The sequence below is a fragment of the Erpetoichthys calabaricus genome, chromosome 7, assembly GCF_900747795.2.
Source record: "Erpetoichthys calabaricus chromosome 7, fErpCal1.3, whole genome shotgun sequence".
In the NCBI taxonomy this organism is placed as follows: domain Eukaryota; kingdom Metazoa; phylum Chordata; class Cladistia; order Polypteriformes; family Polypteridae; genus Erpetoichthys; species Erpetoichthys calabaricus.
Genome location: NC_041400.2, coordinates 155,570,150 through 155,588,810, shown reverse-complemented (window position 1 = coordinate 155,588,810; position 18,661 = coordinate 155,570,150). Strand labels below are relative to the sequence as shown.

Sequence of the window (18,661 nt, the reverse complement as noted above, 5' to 3'; positions counted from 1 at the left end):
TTGGCATAGCAGCCCCTGTACAAAAACCTCACACTGTTTCAGTGTGGTGCTAAGGTGTCACCAGTTGCACAGCTGCACTCGGGTCTCAATCTGGTCGGGTTTGTCATGTGGTGGGTGCGACAAATCTCTGTAATCAGTGCATGCTCCCAACCTCCCTCTCTTGGTTACAGTCTGCTTTCCTACCACATCTTAAAATATTTTCATGTTAGGCTAAATTGCTTGCTTTTTATGAGTTGTGCGTGTGTTTGTTCTTTGATTTGGATTGGCATCCTATGTATTGCTGATTTCCTTTTTAATGCCTGATGCTAGGAAAGACTACGGCTCCCTACTACAGTTCCTTAAAATGCAAACAGTGGATTTATAAAATGGTTATATGGATGATGTATTGTTCTACTGGTTTTATTAGAAAATAGCAGTAATTATACAGTTGTCATGGTGTGCATGACTATCCTTATTTTAGGTATATTTTCATTTTTAGTATTCACTTTAATCTTGTTTACTTCTGAAACATTAAATGATAATTAAGAAAGATTTAAACTGATGCTAATAATAATTTATCTGAAACTGCTAATTCAGTTAATTTTTTACCTTTGTGCTAACTGTAACAAGTGGCACAGGCCATTTCTTGAGACATTTTTGAGCACAAAAGACACTATTTTAAGCTAACTTTGTATAATATGTGTATTTGTGCACAACAGTTTTTCTGCAAGCTCATAGTGCTTCTGTCCATGATTTCTAGCCAAACCCTGGAATCACTTTTTAAGTGGCTGTGCCTTTGCTACATGTACAACAACCTAGTACTTTTTGTTGTAGTTCCTGGTTTCCCTTCAGCCCTAAGCCTTCAGTTTTTATTTACAGACTGATTTTTTATTTTGTAGCTTCTTAGTTATCTGTTACCTAAACAAAGCCATGCCATTGTTCTCCAAGGCAGGAACTGGCCAGTTGCTTGTCCTTCCTGGACTCAACCAAAATGGACATCATTGCCCCAGCTTCCCTGAATTAGGAAGTCTTCCAACCTAGAGTATTAGGAAGCTATGGAAAGTGTAAATAGTGATTAGTCTGCATTGGCATGATTCATCCCAAAAAAAAAATACAAACACTAATCAAGATGCATTATTCTGGTGCACTGCCAAACAAAAGCGCATTACTATTTAATTCCTTAGAATGGGCATAATTAGGAAAATTAGAAAGTTATCAAGTAAGTTTCAAAGTTGGATATCAGTTTAAAGGAAGGGAGGAGAAAGAAAACAAAACTAAAACTACTGCAGACTCAATAGAGTACCTAAACTTTGTGTAGTGTGTCTAGTCAAGCATGCCACTTACAACATGTGTGACTTATTATTCACACCAAACTACACTTTCTGTCCCAGGAATACCTTAGACTGGAGCTGTCCAAATTTGTCTCATGGCAACCTCCATATCCAAGGCCTTCCAAATTTCTGCTTGACGCCCTAGCATATCTGGTCTGTGCAATGATATGTATAGCTAGAATTTAGAATGGTAAAAATATTTTCTACAGTTAGTAACTTACAAATGGCTCTTATTAGATCAGATGTGACACAAATTGAATCTTCATTAAACATTAGTAAACATACTGTGTTTTAGCGTTTTCATGCAGTACCATACTTCCAATTTTCCTCTGATAGTATAAAGCCTTTAAAGAGTCTTTTGAATGTCAGTTTCGATATGTTCATATATTTGCCTCAGTTAACATTCTGTTTGTGTCTTACATGGCTGCTGGCTTAAGACACAATTCATAAAACAAAGGCTCATAAAATGTATATAAAGCTCACCTGTATTACATTTTTGCTTTTTCACTACATTCTGTTTTTACTGTATATTACACATTTGAATAGTCACAAATGTTTCTGTGTGAGGAAAAAGCAACCCATTACATTCTCTCTTTGATCACGTCATTTTGTGGGGACAACAACAACAACAACATTTATTTATATAGCACATTTTCATACAAAAAGTAGCTCAAAGTGCTTTACATAATGAAGAAAAGAAAAATAAATGACAAAATACAAAATTAAAATAAGATAACATTAGTTAACACAGAAAAGGAGTAAGGTCCGATGGCCAGGGTGGACAGAAAAAACAAAAAAAAAACTCCAGATGGCTGGAGAAAAAAATAAAATCTGTAGGGGTTCCAGGCCACGAGACCGCCCAGTTCCCCCTGGGCATTCTACCTAACATAAATGAAAATAGTCCTCTTTGTAGTTAGGGTTTTCACGGAGTCACTTGATGCTGATGGTCATACAGACTTCTGGGCTTTAATCCATCCATCATTGTTGGAACATCATGGAGCTTTGGATAGATGGTGGTGGCGCAAGGCACCACCAAAAGGACACCGGAAAAGGAAACAGAAGAGAGAGTAGGGGTTAGTACAGATTTTGAATGAGTAGTTATTATAATGAATTGGATATACAGAGTATCAGGATTAAATTACAGTGAAGTTATGAGAAGGCCATGTTAAAATAATGTGTTTTCAGCAGTTTTTTAAAGTGCTCCACTGTATTAGCCTGGCGAATTCCTACTGGCAGGCTATTCCAGATTTTAGGTGCATAACAGCAGAAGGCCGCCTCACCACTTCTTTCAAGTTTTGCTCTTGGAATTCTAAGGAGACACTCAGTTGAGGATCTGAGGTTATGATTTGGAATATAAGGTGTCAGACATTCCGATATATAAGATGGAGCGAGATTATTTAAGGCTTTATAAACCATAAGCTGAATTTTAAAGTCAATTCTGAATGACACAGGTAACCAGTGTAGTGACATCAAAACTGGAGAAATGTGTTTGGATTTTCTTTTCCTGGTAAGGATTCTAGCAGCTGCATTCTGCACTAGTTGCAAACGATTTATGTCTTTTTTGGGTAGTCCTGAGAGGAGTGCGTTACAGTAATCTAGCCGACTGAAAACAAATGCGTGAACTAATTTCTCTGCATCTTTCGATGATATAAGAGGTCTAACTTTTGCTATGTTTCTTAAGTGAAAAAATGCTGTCCTAGTGATCTGATTAATATGTGATTTAAAATTCAGATTACAGTCAATGGTTACCCCTAAGCTTTTTACCTCCGTTTTGACTTTTAATCCTAATGCATCCACTTTATTTCTAATAGCCTCATTGTATCCATTATTGCCAATCACTAAGATTTCGGTTTTCTCTTTATTTAATTTGAGAAAGTTACTATTCATCCATTCTGAGATACAGGTTAGACATTGTGTTAGCGAATCAAGAGATTCGGGGTCATCGGGTGCTATTGATAAGCACAGCTGTGTGTCATCAGCATAGCTGTGGTAGCTCACGTTATGTCCCGAGATAATCTGACCTAATGGAAGCATGTAGATTGAGAAGAGCAGCGGACCCAGGATAGAGCCTTGTGGAACACCATATAGGATATCATGTGTCTTTGAATTATAATTACCACAACTAACAAAGAATTTTCTCCCTGCCAGGTAGGATTCAAACCAATTTAAGACGCTGCCAGAGAGGCCCACCCATTGACTAAGGCGATTCTTAAGAATATTATGATCAATGGTGTCAAATGCGGCACTCAGATCTAAGAGGAATGGCCTCTGTCTGCATTTACCCACAAGTCATTTACTACTTTAACAAGTGCAGTTTCTGTGCTGTGATTTGTTCTAAAACCTGACTGAAATTTATCAAGAATAGCATGTTTATTGAGGTGCTCATTTAACTGCATAATGACTGCCTTCTCTATAATTTTACTTAAGAAAGGCAGGTTAGAGATGGGTCTATAATTTTCAAGAGCAGAAGGGTCGAGATTATTTTTCTTAAGTAGGAGTTTAACTACAGCAGTCTTAAGACAGTCTGGGAAGACCCCCATATCTAATGACGAATTTACCATGTCAAGAACATTATCAATTAGCACGCCTGATACTTCTTTGAAAAATTTTGTTGGTATTGGGTCAAGGGCACAGGTGGAGGGTTTCATTTGAGAAATTATTTTATGTAAATCAGGTAAATCTATTCTAGTGAAAGAATTTAATTTGTTTATTACGGAATACTGGGGTTTAGGAGGATCCTTAGTGTTGGGGAGATATACTATGCTATTTCTAATATCATTAATTTTTTGATTGAAAAATACAGCGATAGCCTCACAGGTTTTACTGGAAGTACTTAGGAGGCATTCCTTTCAGTTACCTGGGTTTAACAGACGATCAATCGTCGAAAATAAGACTCTGGGATTACTAGCATTGTTATTTATAATCTTAGAGAAATAGCAGCGCCTCTCAAGACGGACTGTGTTATTGTATTCTGTTATTTTAACTTTTAATATTTCATAGTCAATAGTTAGTTTAGCCTTCCTCCATTTACGCTCAACTCTACGGCATGTTCTCTTTAAATCAGACACTCTGATTTATTTATAAAAGGTTGTGTTTCCAAGTACTACATTCATTTGAAAGCTGCAGCTTTCATCTGTTCATTTTCAACAACTGTTCGCCAATCATAAGCATATCAGGGTTTGCAGATACACAGAGGAAAAAAGTAGAAGTGTTAGTAATAATAAATAGAAAAGCACATGCAGCACTTATGTATTTTCAAATATGCACTCGTTTTATGTATGAGTATTTGAATCTTAGTTTTCATCCAATTTGACAGCCCTCCTGCAGTTTAGTACATTCTATACTGAAATCCGAAACTGACATTAAAAATTTAAACATATTACAGCATTACGTTCATTTCATCCCTCAAGCTGAGTTGTGACACCCAGTTTGGAAAGTCGGGCCTTAGACTCTTACCTACTACTTTGTTTTTCTTCTTGGTTTGGCTATTGTTTTTTTTAGGTACATTCGCATATAATGTGAAAGCACCTACTGTGATGGCCATGTCTGTCTGTCTGCATGACTGAACTTTGCTCCCAGTGGAGCGATTTTGTTAAATTTTGGCACACTTATTCCTCAAGGGAAATTGTCAGGAAATTTCAGTGTTCACTCACATATCTCAAAGAGAGTTTGTTTTGCAAATTTTTGAAATTTAGAATGTAGTCACTCAAGTTACTTATACACCACCTCACTTCTCCTGCTGCATGACGAAAGTTAATTGTAAAAGTTAAAAAAGTTACTTACTTAAAGACTTATTTAAGAAGAAAGGACTTATGTAAGCATTGCTTTGTAAATACAGTGGGTATGGAAAGTATTCAGACCCCCTTCAATTTTTCACTCTTTGTTATATTGCAGCCACTTGCTAAAATCATTTAAATTAATTTTTTTCCTCATTAATGTACACACAGTACCCCATATTGACAGACAAAAAAAAGAATTTTTGAAATTGTTGCAGATTTATTAAAAAAAGAAAAACTGAAATATCACATGGTCCTAAGTATTCAGACCCTTTGCTGTGACACTCATATATTTAACTCAGGTGCTTTCCATTTCTTCTGATCATCCTTGAGATCACCTTCATTTGAGTCCAGCTGTGTTTGATTATACTGATTGGACTTGATTAGGAAAGCCACACACCTGTCTATATAAGACCTTACAGCTCACAATGCATGTCAGAGCAAATGAGAATCATGAGGTCAAAGGAACTGCCTGAAGAGCTCAGAGACAGAATTGTGGCAAGGCACAGATCTGGCCAAGGTTACAAAAAAATTTCTGCTGCACTTAAGGTTCCCAAGAGCACAGTGGCCTCCATAATCCTTAAATGGAAGACGTTTGGGACGACCAGAACCCTTCCTAGAGCTGGCCATCCGGCCAAGCTGAGCTACCGGGGGAGAAGAGCCTTGGTGAGAGAGGTAAAGAAGAACCCAAAGATCACTTTGGCTGAGCTCCAGAGATGCAGTCAGGAGATGGGAGAAAGTTGTAGAAAGTCAACCATCACTGCAGCCCTCCACCAGTCAGGGCTTTATGGCAGAGTGGCCTGTCGGAAGCCTCTCCTCAGTGCAAGACACATGACAGCCTGCATGGAGTTTGCTAAAAGACACCTGAAGGACTCTGAGATGGTGAGAAATAAGATTCTCTGGTCTGATGAGACGAAGATAGAACTTTTTGGCCTTAATTCTAAGCGGTATGTGTGGAGACAACCAGGCACTGCTCATCACTTGTCTAATACAGTCCCCACAGTGAAGCAAGGCGGTGGCAGCATCATGCTGTGGGGGTGTTTTTCAGCTGCAGGGACAGGATGACTGGTTGCAATTGAGGGAAAGATGAATGCGGCCAAGTACAGGGATATCCTGGACAAAAACCTTCTCCAGAGTGCTAAGGACCTCAGACTGGGCCGAAGGTTTACCTTCCAACAAGATAATGACCCTAAGCACACAGCTAAAATAACGAAGGAGTGGCTTCACAACAACTATGTGACTGTTCTTGAATGGCCCAGCCAGAGCCCTGACTTAAACCCAATTGAGCATCTCTGGAGAGACCTAAAAATGGCTGTCCACCAACGTTTACCATCCAACCTGACAGAACTGGAGAGGATCTGCAAGGAGGAATGGCAGAGGATCCCCAAATTCAGGTGTGAAAAACTTGTTGCATCTTTCCCAAGAAGACTCATGGCTGTATTAGCTCAAAAGGGTGCTTCTACTAAATACTGAGCAAAGGGTCTGAATACTTAGGACCATGTGATATTTCAGTTTTTCTCTTTTAATAAATCTGCAACAATTTCAAAAATTCATTTTTTTGTCTGTTAATATGGGGTGCTGTGTGTACATTAATGAGGAAAAAAATTAATTTAAATGATTTCAGCAAATGGCTGCAATATAACAAAGAGTGAAAAATTGAAGGTGGTCTGAATACTTTCCGTACACACTGTATATAGGAGAAACCTGTGCTCAGTAAATGTGTTAAAATAAAAACAACCTTATGGCTACAGTATTTCTCTGACACTATAATTTATTTACAGTTTCACAGCAGCTCTCCATTGTGGTCTGAAGAAGTAACTAAAAAATAAAATACTCTAGCCTTCAAATCAGTTAATTAATCAAATGCACCTGAAAGTTTTGCCATACGTACATGTTAATTTACAAACTTGTGTGCCGTCAGCCATCCATAACCAATTTTGTGTTCATCAAATAGCATTCATGTTTTCCTCATTCTCAGATCACTTTTAGAGCACGAGCATATTCAGTCATTGGTCTGTTTCTACTAAGAGAATTTGTATTTTAGGTACTGTTTCTCACCAAATAATTTGTTCAAGCTTCCAGTTTTAAATCTCATGCACATCACATGGCCTTTGGTTTCTGTATTGCTATACAGTAACCAAAACTCTTGTGTTATGTTTCTAGGTGTTCACAGAAAAAAGACTGAAATTAATCCTAACCACTTATTTGGTTATGCCTTAATGAAAGACACATGATAATGCTTTGCTGATGCTGAAAAGGAGCACTAATGAGTCTTACACACTACTTCGTAACACACAAAGGGGAGAACTTTCCCAAATACCATGTAGGATTAACTTTTCCTAAGAATAGACTCATGTTTCGCATATTTGTTTCTGAAATCCTTGATGGCATCTATTGCTTGTCTGAACTCTCACAAGAGCCCCTAAACTAGACATAAAGTGATAGATTATTTATTAGGTGTACGATGTACGATGTACAAGTGTATTAATGATTATATCTGCAGTATGCATATTAATTAGTACCAAGGCCCCAGCTGTGATATCTGTGTGGGTTTTTCTCTTGGTGCACCTAACCATTCTTACCATTCTCAAAGACATGCACACTGTATAGTAGTCCCAGTGTGTGAATGCAAGTGTGGTTGTATACATGTGGTCTTAGACACTTTCTTTATTAAAAATACAGATGAACTATGGAAAAAAGCTTTTACTCAGTCTCTCTGAACTGATCTTTAGGCAGTGGTACCCTTTACCTGACCACAACACATAAAAGAGGTCATTGTTGGGAAAGCTGTATCACTGATAATTTTCTGACATTGCTTGGTATAGATTTCCTAGAAGCTTGAGAGTGCACACCCAGTGATGCATTCAGCAGACTGCATGACTTGCTGCAGATCTTTGCGATCCTACTGTGTGCTGTTCCCAAACCAGGCAGTAATACTTGCTTGTCAGGATACTTGCGATGGTGGATGTGTAGAAGTTTTTAAGTAATTGCAAGGTCAGCCTGAAATTCCTGAGTTGTCTGAAGTGGTAAAGACATTATTGTGCCTTCTTCACCAAGGTGTCGATGTGGGACCAGGTCAGGCCTTCTGTGATGTGGACACCTAGGTATCTGAACCTGTCCAACCTCTCCACCTGAGTGTTGTTAATACTGAGTGAGTGGTAGTGCCTCTGCTGTTTTCTCCCAAGGTCTCTTAAATTTAAGTAACGTATACTGTTAACTGTAAATATTCCTCAAACTCGAAAACAAATTAATGCTAGTTTAAATGTCTTTATATATGGAATTGCTCTCTTTCATTGTGTGAAAAGCTGTGTGCTTATGCTTCAAAGAAAAACAGAATAACAGAATTATTTTCTTGCTTTTTCCATATATTTAGATCTTTTAGCTTCCTGATGCCCTAATGTTTTATTTTTTATCTATTTTTGCTTCATTCATATACTGTAAACATTCATTTTTTATTTATGTATGTAAGTATTATAACTAATACAGTAAGCTGTTAAAAAATTAAATAGGTCTTGTGCTAGAGATCATTCTATAGTATTCTGATCTTGCAGATTTACCAGTGAGTTTATGATCAAAGCCATATTTTTACTGAGGTTTTTATTTTATTTCATATTTTCAGAAACCTTTGAAATTGTTCTTCGAGGAAATGGGTTCACAGTTGGCAGAAATAAGGAAGGGGTCACGTGCAGCTATGTTATTAATGAAATGACAATTAGTAAGTATGATTTTGTACAAATCTATTTTACATAATTGGACAATGAACTACCTCATTCAAGTCATATATTAAACATAACTAGCTGTCATCATACACCCTTTTGGGACTAGGTTAAAAATATGCCCTCCTCCAATAATGAGATCTTACGTTTGCTCTTTTTTCAGTTTAGTTGTTAAGGAAGTATTTTATGTAACAGAGAAAATAACCATACTTTAAACAATTGTGTAGAATGAGTATAGTACACAGTAGTGAAAAATATGTAAATAATACAAATTATGATGATTATTTATAAACTACATGTAATATCAGATAGCTGTGGTCAGTCCACTTATAATTCATCTTCATTTCAGAAAAAAACTGTACTAACATATTAAATCCATTAACCTGTTCACTCACACTTTCATATTTATTAATATGCCTGTTAAAGTGTACTGAATTTAAGCAATAAGTTAACACTATATACAGTATAGCAAGATGGTGTCCGTAGGTTCCATATTTATTTTTTGTTGTAGTTCTGCATGACATCCATATTTAAAATGGTTCATTCTTTTTTCATTAAACTATTTTTCTCTCTGTTGGGGATCTCTTTGATTAGGGTGAATTGCTTTACTTTACTGATCCTTGTCATTCCATTTCATGCATGGCCTATGTAACTTGGCATTTTAATGTTAGCCGTAAAGTAATGGGTGTGACCACAACTTAAAGATGAAAAGATTTTTTAAAAAATAGTATCATGTAATTTTGGGGAAGCATAATCATAGGCTGCTGAAGTGAATATAAAAATGGAAGTCCATACATACTATAGTTATATACAAACGTACAGCTATATGTGGACACCAAAAAAATTTAAAACAGTGATATTCACTTGAACTTATGCAGTTATTTTAAACCAGATTATGCTGAAAAATAATGTTCCTGAAAGGTAAGTAATACCTATCTTCTTTGCACATAAATTTAATGTATTTTAACTGAAAAATACAATATCTGTGAAGTTTATATTGTTAGCTTAATTACCACTACATTGAAAGAAAGTCATACACTGCCTCATTTTCCAGATGAGAAGCCAAGCATAGTACAAGATGATTATCTACTCTGTCCAGCACCCACGCTACATGAAGTTGGACAGTAAGTACTTACTGAATGTTTTACAGTAATTATTAAGAACTAGACTTTTTGTCAGGAGGTTATTTAATCTTGAAACATCAGGTCATATAGTTATTTAGCTGTATAATATTCCAATTGTTTGATTTTGCTTGTGTTTACAGTGCTAGTATAGAAATATTGTATAGATGCAATTACTGCATTTTACTGTTAACTGTTTTGTTTAACTATTTTTCCAAGTTTTTCTGTATTCAGTTATGCAAAGGTAAGCACGTTGTGCTGTAAGTTGCCAACACAATGTGACATGTTCAGTTATAATTAATATATATATATATATATATATATATACATATATATATATATATATATATATATATATATATATATATATATATATATACATATACACAATACAGGTTTCAACAAATATAACATGTCAACATTTGCAAAGTAGTGGCCATGTAGAAGTAGCAAGTGTGTTTTTATTCAAGCATATATTATACTGTTGCAATGCTGCTGTTCATGATGATCCAATTTTATGAAGTATCCATCCATCCATTTTCCAGCCCGCTGCATCCGAACACAGGGTCACGGGGGTCTGCTGGAGCCAATCCCAGCCAACACAGGGCACAAGGCAGGAACCAATCCCGGGCAGGGTGCCAACCCACCGCAGTTTATGAAGTATTTAGCTAAAAAAAACTATAGTAGTATTGGCCAGTTTGATTATATTTAGTTCCTTATTGGCTTCAACAGCACACTGTTTTGCTTGCTTTGTTATTGCTCACTTAACTCTTTAAATGACACCTAGGTGTGTAGTCACATCTCATATATTGGGTGCTCTGTCCTAAAAATCATTTAATTAGATTAATTCTTATTAATTACACTTCTGCTTATGAACTTAACATGCTATACAATAATTAAAAATTTTATTTGTGCTACACAATAATTGAGAATATAATATGAATTATAAAAAAGCCAAACATGATTACTAAACAGTGTTAAAAACAGAGGAGTGTCCTGCAATATAATCAAAAATTATAATCAAAAATATTTTTTAATATTTATACAGTGTATATACTGTATATAGTGTCCACAGAATGTATTCAGACCCCTTTCACATTTAACATTTTGTTATGTTGCAGATTTATGTTAAAATCATTTAAATTAATTTTTCCCCTCATCCACCAACAGTCAATACCCCAGAATGATAAAATGAAAACAGGATTTTAAGAATTTTTATTAAAAACAAAAATTTCTTGTAAAAAACAGAAATATAATACTAACATTAAATATTCTGACCATTCACAGTAACACTTGAAATTTAGCTCAGGTGCATCCCATTTTATTCTTCATCATTCAGATGTTTCTGCTCCTTTTTCGGAGTCCACCTGTGGTAAATTCAATTGTTTGAACATGATTAGGAGAGGCACACCAGTCTGTGTATTGTAAGATCCCATAATGTGTATCAAATGAAAAGCCTAAAGGTTGAAGGATTAGCCTGCAGGGCTTAGAAACAGTATAGTGATAAGGCACAAATCTGGAGAAAGTTACAACAAAATCTGCAGCATTAAAGGATCCCAAGAGCACAGTGGCTTCGATAATTCCTAATCAGGAGAAGTTTGAAACAACCATGACTGTTCCTCAAGATGGTTGCCCAGCCAAACTGAGCAGGTGGGGATGAAAAGACTTGGTAAAAGAGGTGGCTTTATGGCAGAATCGCCAGATGACACATGAAAGCCTGCTTGGACTTTGCAGGCACCTGGTGAGAAGTGAAGCAAAATGACACCTTTTATTGGCTAACTAAAAAGATTACATTATGCAAGATTTTGAGGCAACTTAGGCCCGTTCTTCAGGCAAGATGTAAGATTGCCACAAAAGCTTGCATATTGTAATCTTTAAATTTAGTTAGCCAATAAAAGGTGTCAGTTTGCTTGTCTTCTCACTACATAAATACTGGCTAACACAGTACAACACCCTAGTACTACAAAAAATGCACCTGTTCCAAGACTCATATCTGGAGTAAAACAGACACTGCTCATCATCTGGGCAATACCTAATTTTTGAAGCATGTTGGTGGCAGCATCATGTTGTAGGGCTTTTTTCAGTGGCAGGGATTAGGAGACTACAGTAGTCAGGATTGAGGGAAGACTGAATGCAGCAAAGTTCAGAGATATCTTTAATACAAATCTGCTTGAGAGCACTCTGGACCTTTGAACAGGACAGAGACCCTAAGCCTAAATCAAAGACAGTATAGGATTGTCTTAGATTGAGTTGAATATTCTTCAGTGACCCAGTTTGAACCCAGTTGAACATCTCTTGAGTACCTGAGAATAGATGTCCACAAAAGATCTCCATCAAACCTGAGATTGCTTTAGAGAATTTACAGAGAAGAATTGACAGCAAATCCCCAAATCCAGGTGTGTGAAGCTTGTCGTGTTATACCAAAGAACACTCCAGGCTATAATCGCTGCCAAAGGCTCTTCAATGAAATACTGAGTAAAGGATCTGAATACTTGTGTCAGTGCGATATTTTTTATGGTTTTTATTTTTTAATAAATTTGCAAATTTCTGGGATATTAAGTATTGCTTGACGAGGTCAGATCAGGTTGGGGTGTATGCACTGGTACAGTGCGTTGCTGCACCCTCCACATGATGAAACAGCTTAAAATCCTGGTTGGTCAACCCCCCAGGCAGTCCAGTCCCACCTTCTGGAAATGATCATCTATCTGCCACAGCCAGGTGTTACGTGGGCATCCCCTTGGCCTGGTCCAGCTGCTGGAGTCCCCAACAAAGAGGATTCTGCGAGCTGGTTTACCCTCAGGGAATCGTGCCTCATGGCCATAGTGCCATAACTGAGACTCCCTCACAATGCAGATAATGTGCCTCATTCAGGACTCCATGAGTAACCACTCTTTCGACACAAAATCAAACCAATCGTACCCAAGTATTCTTCGAAGAGACCGAAGGAGTCCAGTCTTCGTCTCAATTCACTAGATAGCATCCATGTCTCGCAACCATACAGCAAAACACGAAGCACCAGGACTCTAAAGACTTGGACCTTTGTCCTTTTGCAAAGATATCGGGAGCATCACACACAACCTCATGACCCTCATGGTCTCCCAATCTGTCTACTGACTTAATAGGAAGAGTCACCAGAGACATGAATGTCACTGCCGAGGTAAGTAAACCTCTCAACAAGGTTGACACTCTCTCTCCAGACAGACACACTGCTATTGGCTGTGCCCAAGAGGTCATTAAAGGCCTGGGTCTTGGTTTTTATCTTGGACACTTGCAAGTCCAGACACTTAGACTCCTTACTGTGTCTCTCGAGAGCCCTGATCAGAGCCTTCATTAACTCTGTGAAGATCACAGCATCATCAGCAAAGTTAAGATCAATGAATCTCTCTTCACCAACAGATACCCCACAGCCGCTGGACCCGACAAACCTGCCCAACACCCAGTTTATGCGAGATTTGAACAGAGTAGGAGCTAAAACACACCCCTGACGAACCCCAGAATCAAATGGGAAAAATGTAGAGCTTTCTGCCTCCACTCTGCAGAGCACTCACAATACTAGTGTATAGACCAGCCATGATATCCAGTAACTTTGACGGGATCCCACAAAGTCTCAGGATGTTCCATAGGGCAGCTCCATCAACTGAGTTTAATGCGTTACAAAAATTGACAAAGGCTGCAAAGAAACTCTGCCGATATTTACGTTTGCACTTCATACTCGTAAGAATCCTCAGTGCCAGGATGCTGCCGATGGTAGACTTCTTAGGTGTAAAACCAGACTGCTTCAGTTGCTGGTAGGTGAGCAAGTGATCCCAGATCCTATTGAGGATGACCTTAGCAAGGACCTTGCCCGGCACTGACAGCAGTGTTATCCCTGCATAGTTGCTGCAATCCAGGTGATCATCTTCCCTTTCCAGATAGGGACAGGTCCAGTTTTCCAGTTAGTGTGGATGATCCCTGTCTCCCAAATGGAAGTAAAGATTGCTTGCAATGGCAGGAGGACAGTCTTACCACCAGCCTGGAGAAATTCATCCTGGATGCCACAGATCCCTGCAGCCTTCCCTACCCTCAACTGGTTCACCACCTGTGCAATCTTAGTAAGACTGAGTGGTTCACAGCTAATTGGAGGATCAGTCTCAAGAACTACAACAAAATGTAATGTGAAAAAGTAAAGGCACTGAATACTTTTAGTGATCAGATGGGGGCATTCCCCATCCCTAGAACAACCAAAAAGTAACTCAGAAGTATAAAAAACACGTTTTATTAACTAAATACAACACAAGGAAGGACTTACATTTGGGGAGAGCACAAAATAACAAATAAGCAGAAGAAACACAATCAACCTACTGCCACTCTGGGGGCTACACATAGAGATTCTCTCCCTGTCTTCTCTGTGGAGTACCTAAAGCTTAATTATTAAAACACACACATACATTCCTTCCTATAGTGTTTTGTCTTCCCCCTGCATCTACTTCCTGCCTGATGTACAGTATTTTTGTCTGTTCTGCACACCCAACTTGAAGCTAATCTGGCTGGGGAGGTGGTGGTTCTTAAGAGGATAATCCCAGGAGTACTTAGGATGCCACCTCATCCTAGCAGGATTCCTGCAGAGTCTCTACAGATATTTTATCCTGTGCAGAGTACACCAGTGCTGCCCAGCAGCAGCCTAAGAGTTTCCTGCATCTTAAATATATTTTTCCAGACAAGAAATTCTTATCTCGTCCAGATAATTAAATGGCATAGAGAATGTGTACTGGCTTGTCATTAACTTCCATCTGTGTCCCTCACTAAAAGCTTAATTTTACTTCAGTTTTAGGTGAGTTTTACTTTTACCAAACACAATGGTTCAGTAATCTTGTTATTCCTGATTCTGTGGTGATTATTACAGAATATTAAATCTTAATGGAATTCTGCTCTTTGAGGTATTGTGTTAATTGCATTCAGACAACGGGAAATTAAAAGACAGATGTAGGTGTGAATGATAACAAGCAGCAAAAAGAGCAATTTTACAGTACATCCTGTCACAAGACTTTGATCTCTGCTAGTAATAATACATTAATTACGAAAAGAAAAACATTGTAGCACTTTGATTGCCAGTTCTATGGCTTACTTTAAATATTGAAATGGGGTATTCTATAAAATATTTAAATTTAAATGTGTTTGAGAGGGGCTGAGTATGTAAAGAACAGTTTTGTTAATCATAATCAACAGCACAGTAAAATCCTGCTTTTTCCATCTCAGGCGAATTGCCAAACTCAAACCAATTCTGCCTTACCACCTCCTGGAATCAGTAATCCATGCATTCATTACGTCCCGGCTCGACTATTCTAATTCCTGCCTATATGGTATTAGTAAAGCCACTCTTTCGAGACTCCAATTGGTTCAAAATGCGGCTGCAAGACTTTTAACTGGAAGCAGCAGAAGCCAACACATTACACCGATTTTAAAAACCCTACACTGGCTGCCGGTTAGCTTCAGAATTGATTTTAAGATACTCCTCTTAACCTATAAGGCACTAAATGGTCTAGCCCCTGCCTACTTGAGTGTCTTGCTCCATCGTCACAATCCCCCTCGTGTTCTTAGATCCGCAGATCAGCTGCTCCTAACCGTTCCCAAGGCACATTTTAAAGCTCGTGGTGAAAGGGCTTTTTCTGTCTGTGCACCCAAGCTCTGGAACTCCTTACCTTTAGTGGTTAGGCAAACCACTTCAGTCACCACATTCAAATCACACCTAAAAACGCACTTCTTCACATTGGCTTTTAATTCTTAACCTGTCTTATTCCCACTTGCTTTTTGCTATTTCTCTGTTTTATTGGGTCCCCTGACCTGTTTTTTAGTGCCTCTGTTTTAATTCTCTCTTAATGTTTGTTTTTAATATTTTGCTTTTAGTCTTGCTTGTTTTAACTGTACAGCGCTTCGGTCAGTTGTAATGCTGTGTTTTTAAGCGCTTAACAAATAAAAATGGTATGGTATGGTATGGTATATGCTCATTAATACAATCAAGGTTGCTATTTTCTTCAGCATTTAGATTAATTATTAGAGGAATGTATGAAGCAGAAATGAAAGTACAAGTAACTGCCCTTTAAAGCAGGCAAGTGTTTAAATTTGTGTTTGCTTTGTGCTCTTAATTCCATGATATTAGGCTTAACATGTCATTACAGAACTCCACATCTGTAAATTACAGTCTGACTTGAAATGTTGGTGAGTGCTTATAATGTTGTCTCTGCAGGTTATGTGGAGCCCTTGTTCTAAATCTAATCATTATGTAGTTTTTTAAGTTATATTTATGTGTGAAAGCACATAAAGTGCATTAATGCTTGAACTGGTCACCTTATCAAATGTGATAAAGGCATAATGATCACACTTAGTAAAAATTCACTTATAAATACACAGTTTTTAGTAAAAGGTAAAGTAACCTTAGTGCTAATAATAAAAGCATCAGATATGCACTGTTAAAAAATCAAGTTTATTGGTATTTACCAGGTCAGTTTTTTTTCTACGTTTTTCATGCTTTTTGGAAGCCTGCTGAGTTAAGGTATTATAGTTATTCTAACAACCATTAAATATGTTTGATAATTAAGAAGCTGTACATTTCTGCATAAAGTTCACGAGAATGTGGTGTACAGTAAAGTTCAATAAGTGAAAGTAATTCAAACTATGTTTTAAAAAAATCCAACACTTGCAGTAAATTTTTTTCACAAAATATTTTATTTTTGTTTTTAAAAATCTGGTTTATCATCTCACATCCCAAACATGTGCTTTTTAGGTTAATTGACAACTGTAAATTGGTCCTTCCATACACTGACAACCCCATTTAGTATTTGTTCTTGGCCAATATACACTCTATCCTCCCACATCCGTATTTTTGAAAAAAGAAGGGCTTTGTATAAAGTTATTATAAAATATGTACTTTTTATTCAAAATGATGCAACATGTAATATTGTTGAGGAGAAGAAGAAAGATTAGAAACACTTGTTATTTTCTTATTTTTTAGCTTATTATTTGAATTTACTAACTGCATAGGGTGGCACAAGTGGATCCATGAATCCAAGTGAATCCATCCTGTGCCCAGTCATTGTCTGTATAAAGATTTAACATTCTTCCCATGTCTATATCGATATTTTACCAGGTTCTTGAGTTTTCCTACAACATCCCCAAAGATGTGCATGTTATGGTGATTCGCGATACTAATCTGGTTATGTATGAGTTTGTGCATGACTGGTACCTGTAATGGACAGGTGCCCTCTCAATGGTTGATTCCTCCCTTGCTCCTGATGCAGTGGGTTTGAGAATGTTATTTTAATATGTATAATTTTAACAGCTATCTTTCAATAGTAATATTGTTTTCATATTACCAGCTCTCTTATTTCCAATACCTGTTGTCTGGAAAGCACAGGTAATGTATTTCCAAGTAGCACTGGATGTGAGTGGCTATTCACTACTGAGACAGTAGTAGAAATTGAAGTTTATAGCTCAAAATAAATGCACTGTCAGAATTTGTATATGACTAACCTGTCATTTTTCATGCCCTCCATTATTTACGTTTGCATAGAGACTATGAACAAGTAAACAGAGCTGTGGTGTATCTTTAAAGGGTTTGTAACAGATGTGTTTATGGTTCTTTCAGATCATACTGTTTAAATAATTTACCCATAAAGGGATGATCCAGCTGAGACAAAAACACACATACCACCTGCAAAGTTTTTAAACTAAGCATGTTTACATATTTTATCCACTCACTTTTAAAAGAGTTAATACTTACTTTATTTTATTCATATATGTATTGGAAAAAATGCATTTTAAAGGCACTTGCTTTAAATGGCACCTTTGTTAATAAAAAACAGGGAAAGTGGTATTGCAGTTCTACTGCAGGTTCATTGCACTAAGTGCTCTGCATGGCGTCATCTGCTGTGACAGCTGTTTTAAAAGGCATGGTTTGGAGCAGCTGTTAGACTTTAGACTTGCCTGCATCTATCCACTTCCACATTCCCTTGGTCTTGCAGGTGTGGAGAATTTTTTTTTTTGTCCTTTTGTTGTTGTCTAAAATAGAATTCATTGCTTACGTGCTTGACATAAAAAGTTAACAAGCTAACGTATTTTTTTCAAATTGTGTCCAGAATCAGTAAGAAATTGTATTAAAATTTGTATAAATCTTCAGAATAGCATAGTTTTAAAGGGTTGACCCTGGCTGTAAACATCTTCCAAGATGTAACATTCTTCTTTCATATTTTTTTATTCAGAAATTACAAAATTTTATTCATTTCTTAATTTTACATTTTATTTTTTATTCTTAATAGAAGGTTCATAAACTAGACAAACCTTCTTCAGTTGTTCTGTCAGTCATTGCTAATCCACTAAACAATATTTCATATTTTATTTGGTTTTAAGGTTAGATGATCTACTCAATTGTTTATTCTTCCTATATTTTTAATTGTGTTAAATATATGGGTGGTGAACATAGGTTACCAAATATATGTAATTTTGTTTTCTTTATACTCTATTGTATTATGTTAGCATTACTATACATATTTGCCTTTTGAATCTTTGTAGTCATGTGGACTGACTGCTCATCTTCAGGGAAATTGTGGGAGTAAACATTACACTTCATTGTCAATTCCCCTATGACTTTTTCATAAAACATAGATCACTTCCCCTCAGGAAGAGTCATCTGCTTAAAAGTGAAACCAGATTATTCTATACCAAGCTGCCAAGTTTGCCTACAGAAAAACAAGACATGCAGCATT

The 18,661-nt window shown here is 37.0% G+C and overlaps 1 protein-coding gene across 2 annotated transcripts in view; it reads left to right on the top strand.

The window, feature by feature from the left end:
* antxr2a (ANTXR cell adhesion molecule 2a) overlaps positions 1 to 18,661 on the top strand; it is a 310,747-nt gene that overhangs the window by 128,567 nt on the left and 163,519 nt on the right. For both annotated transcript variants that reach the window (XM_028805604.2, XM_028805605.2), the window contains exons 9-10: positions 8,706 to 8,801; positions 9,857 to 9,926. In XM_028805604.2, coding sequence (XP_028661437.1) covers positions 8,706 to 8,801; positions 9,857 to 9,926 — 166 coding nt within the window. The remainder of the gene's footprint in view (positions 1 to 8,705; positions 8,802 to 9,856; positions 9,927 to 18,661) is intronic.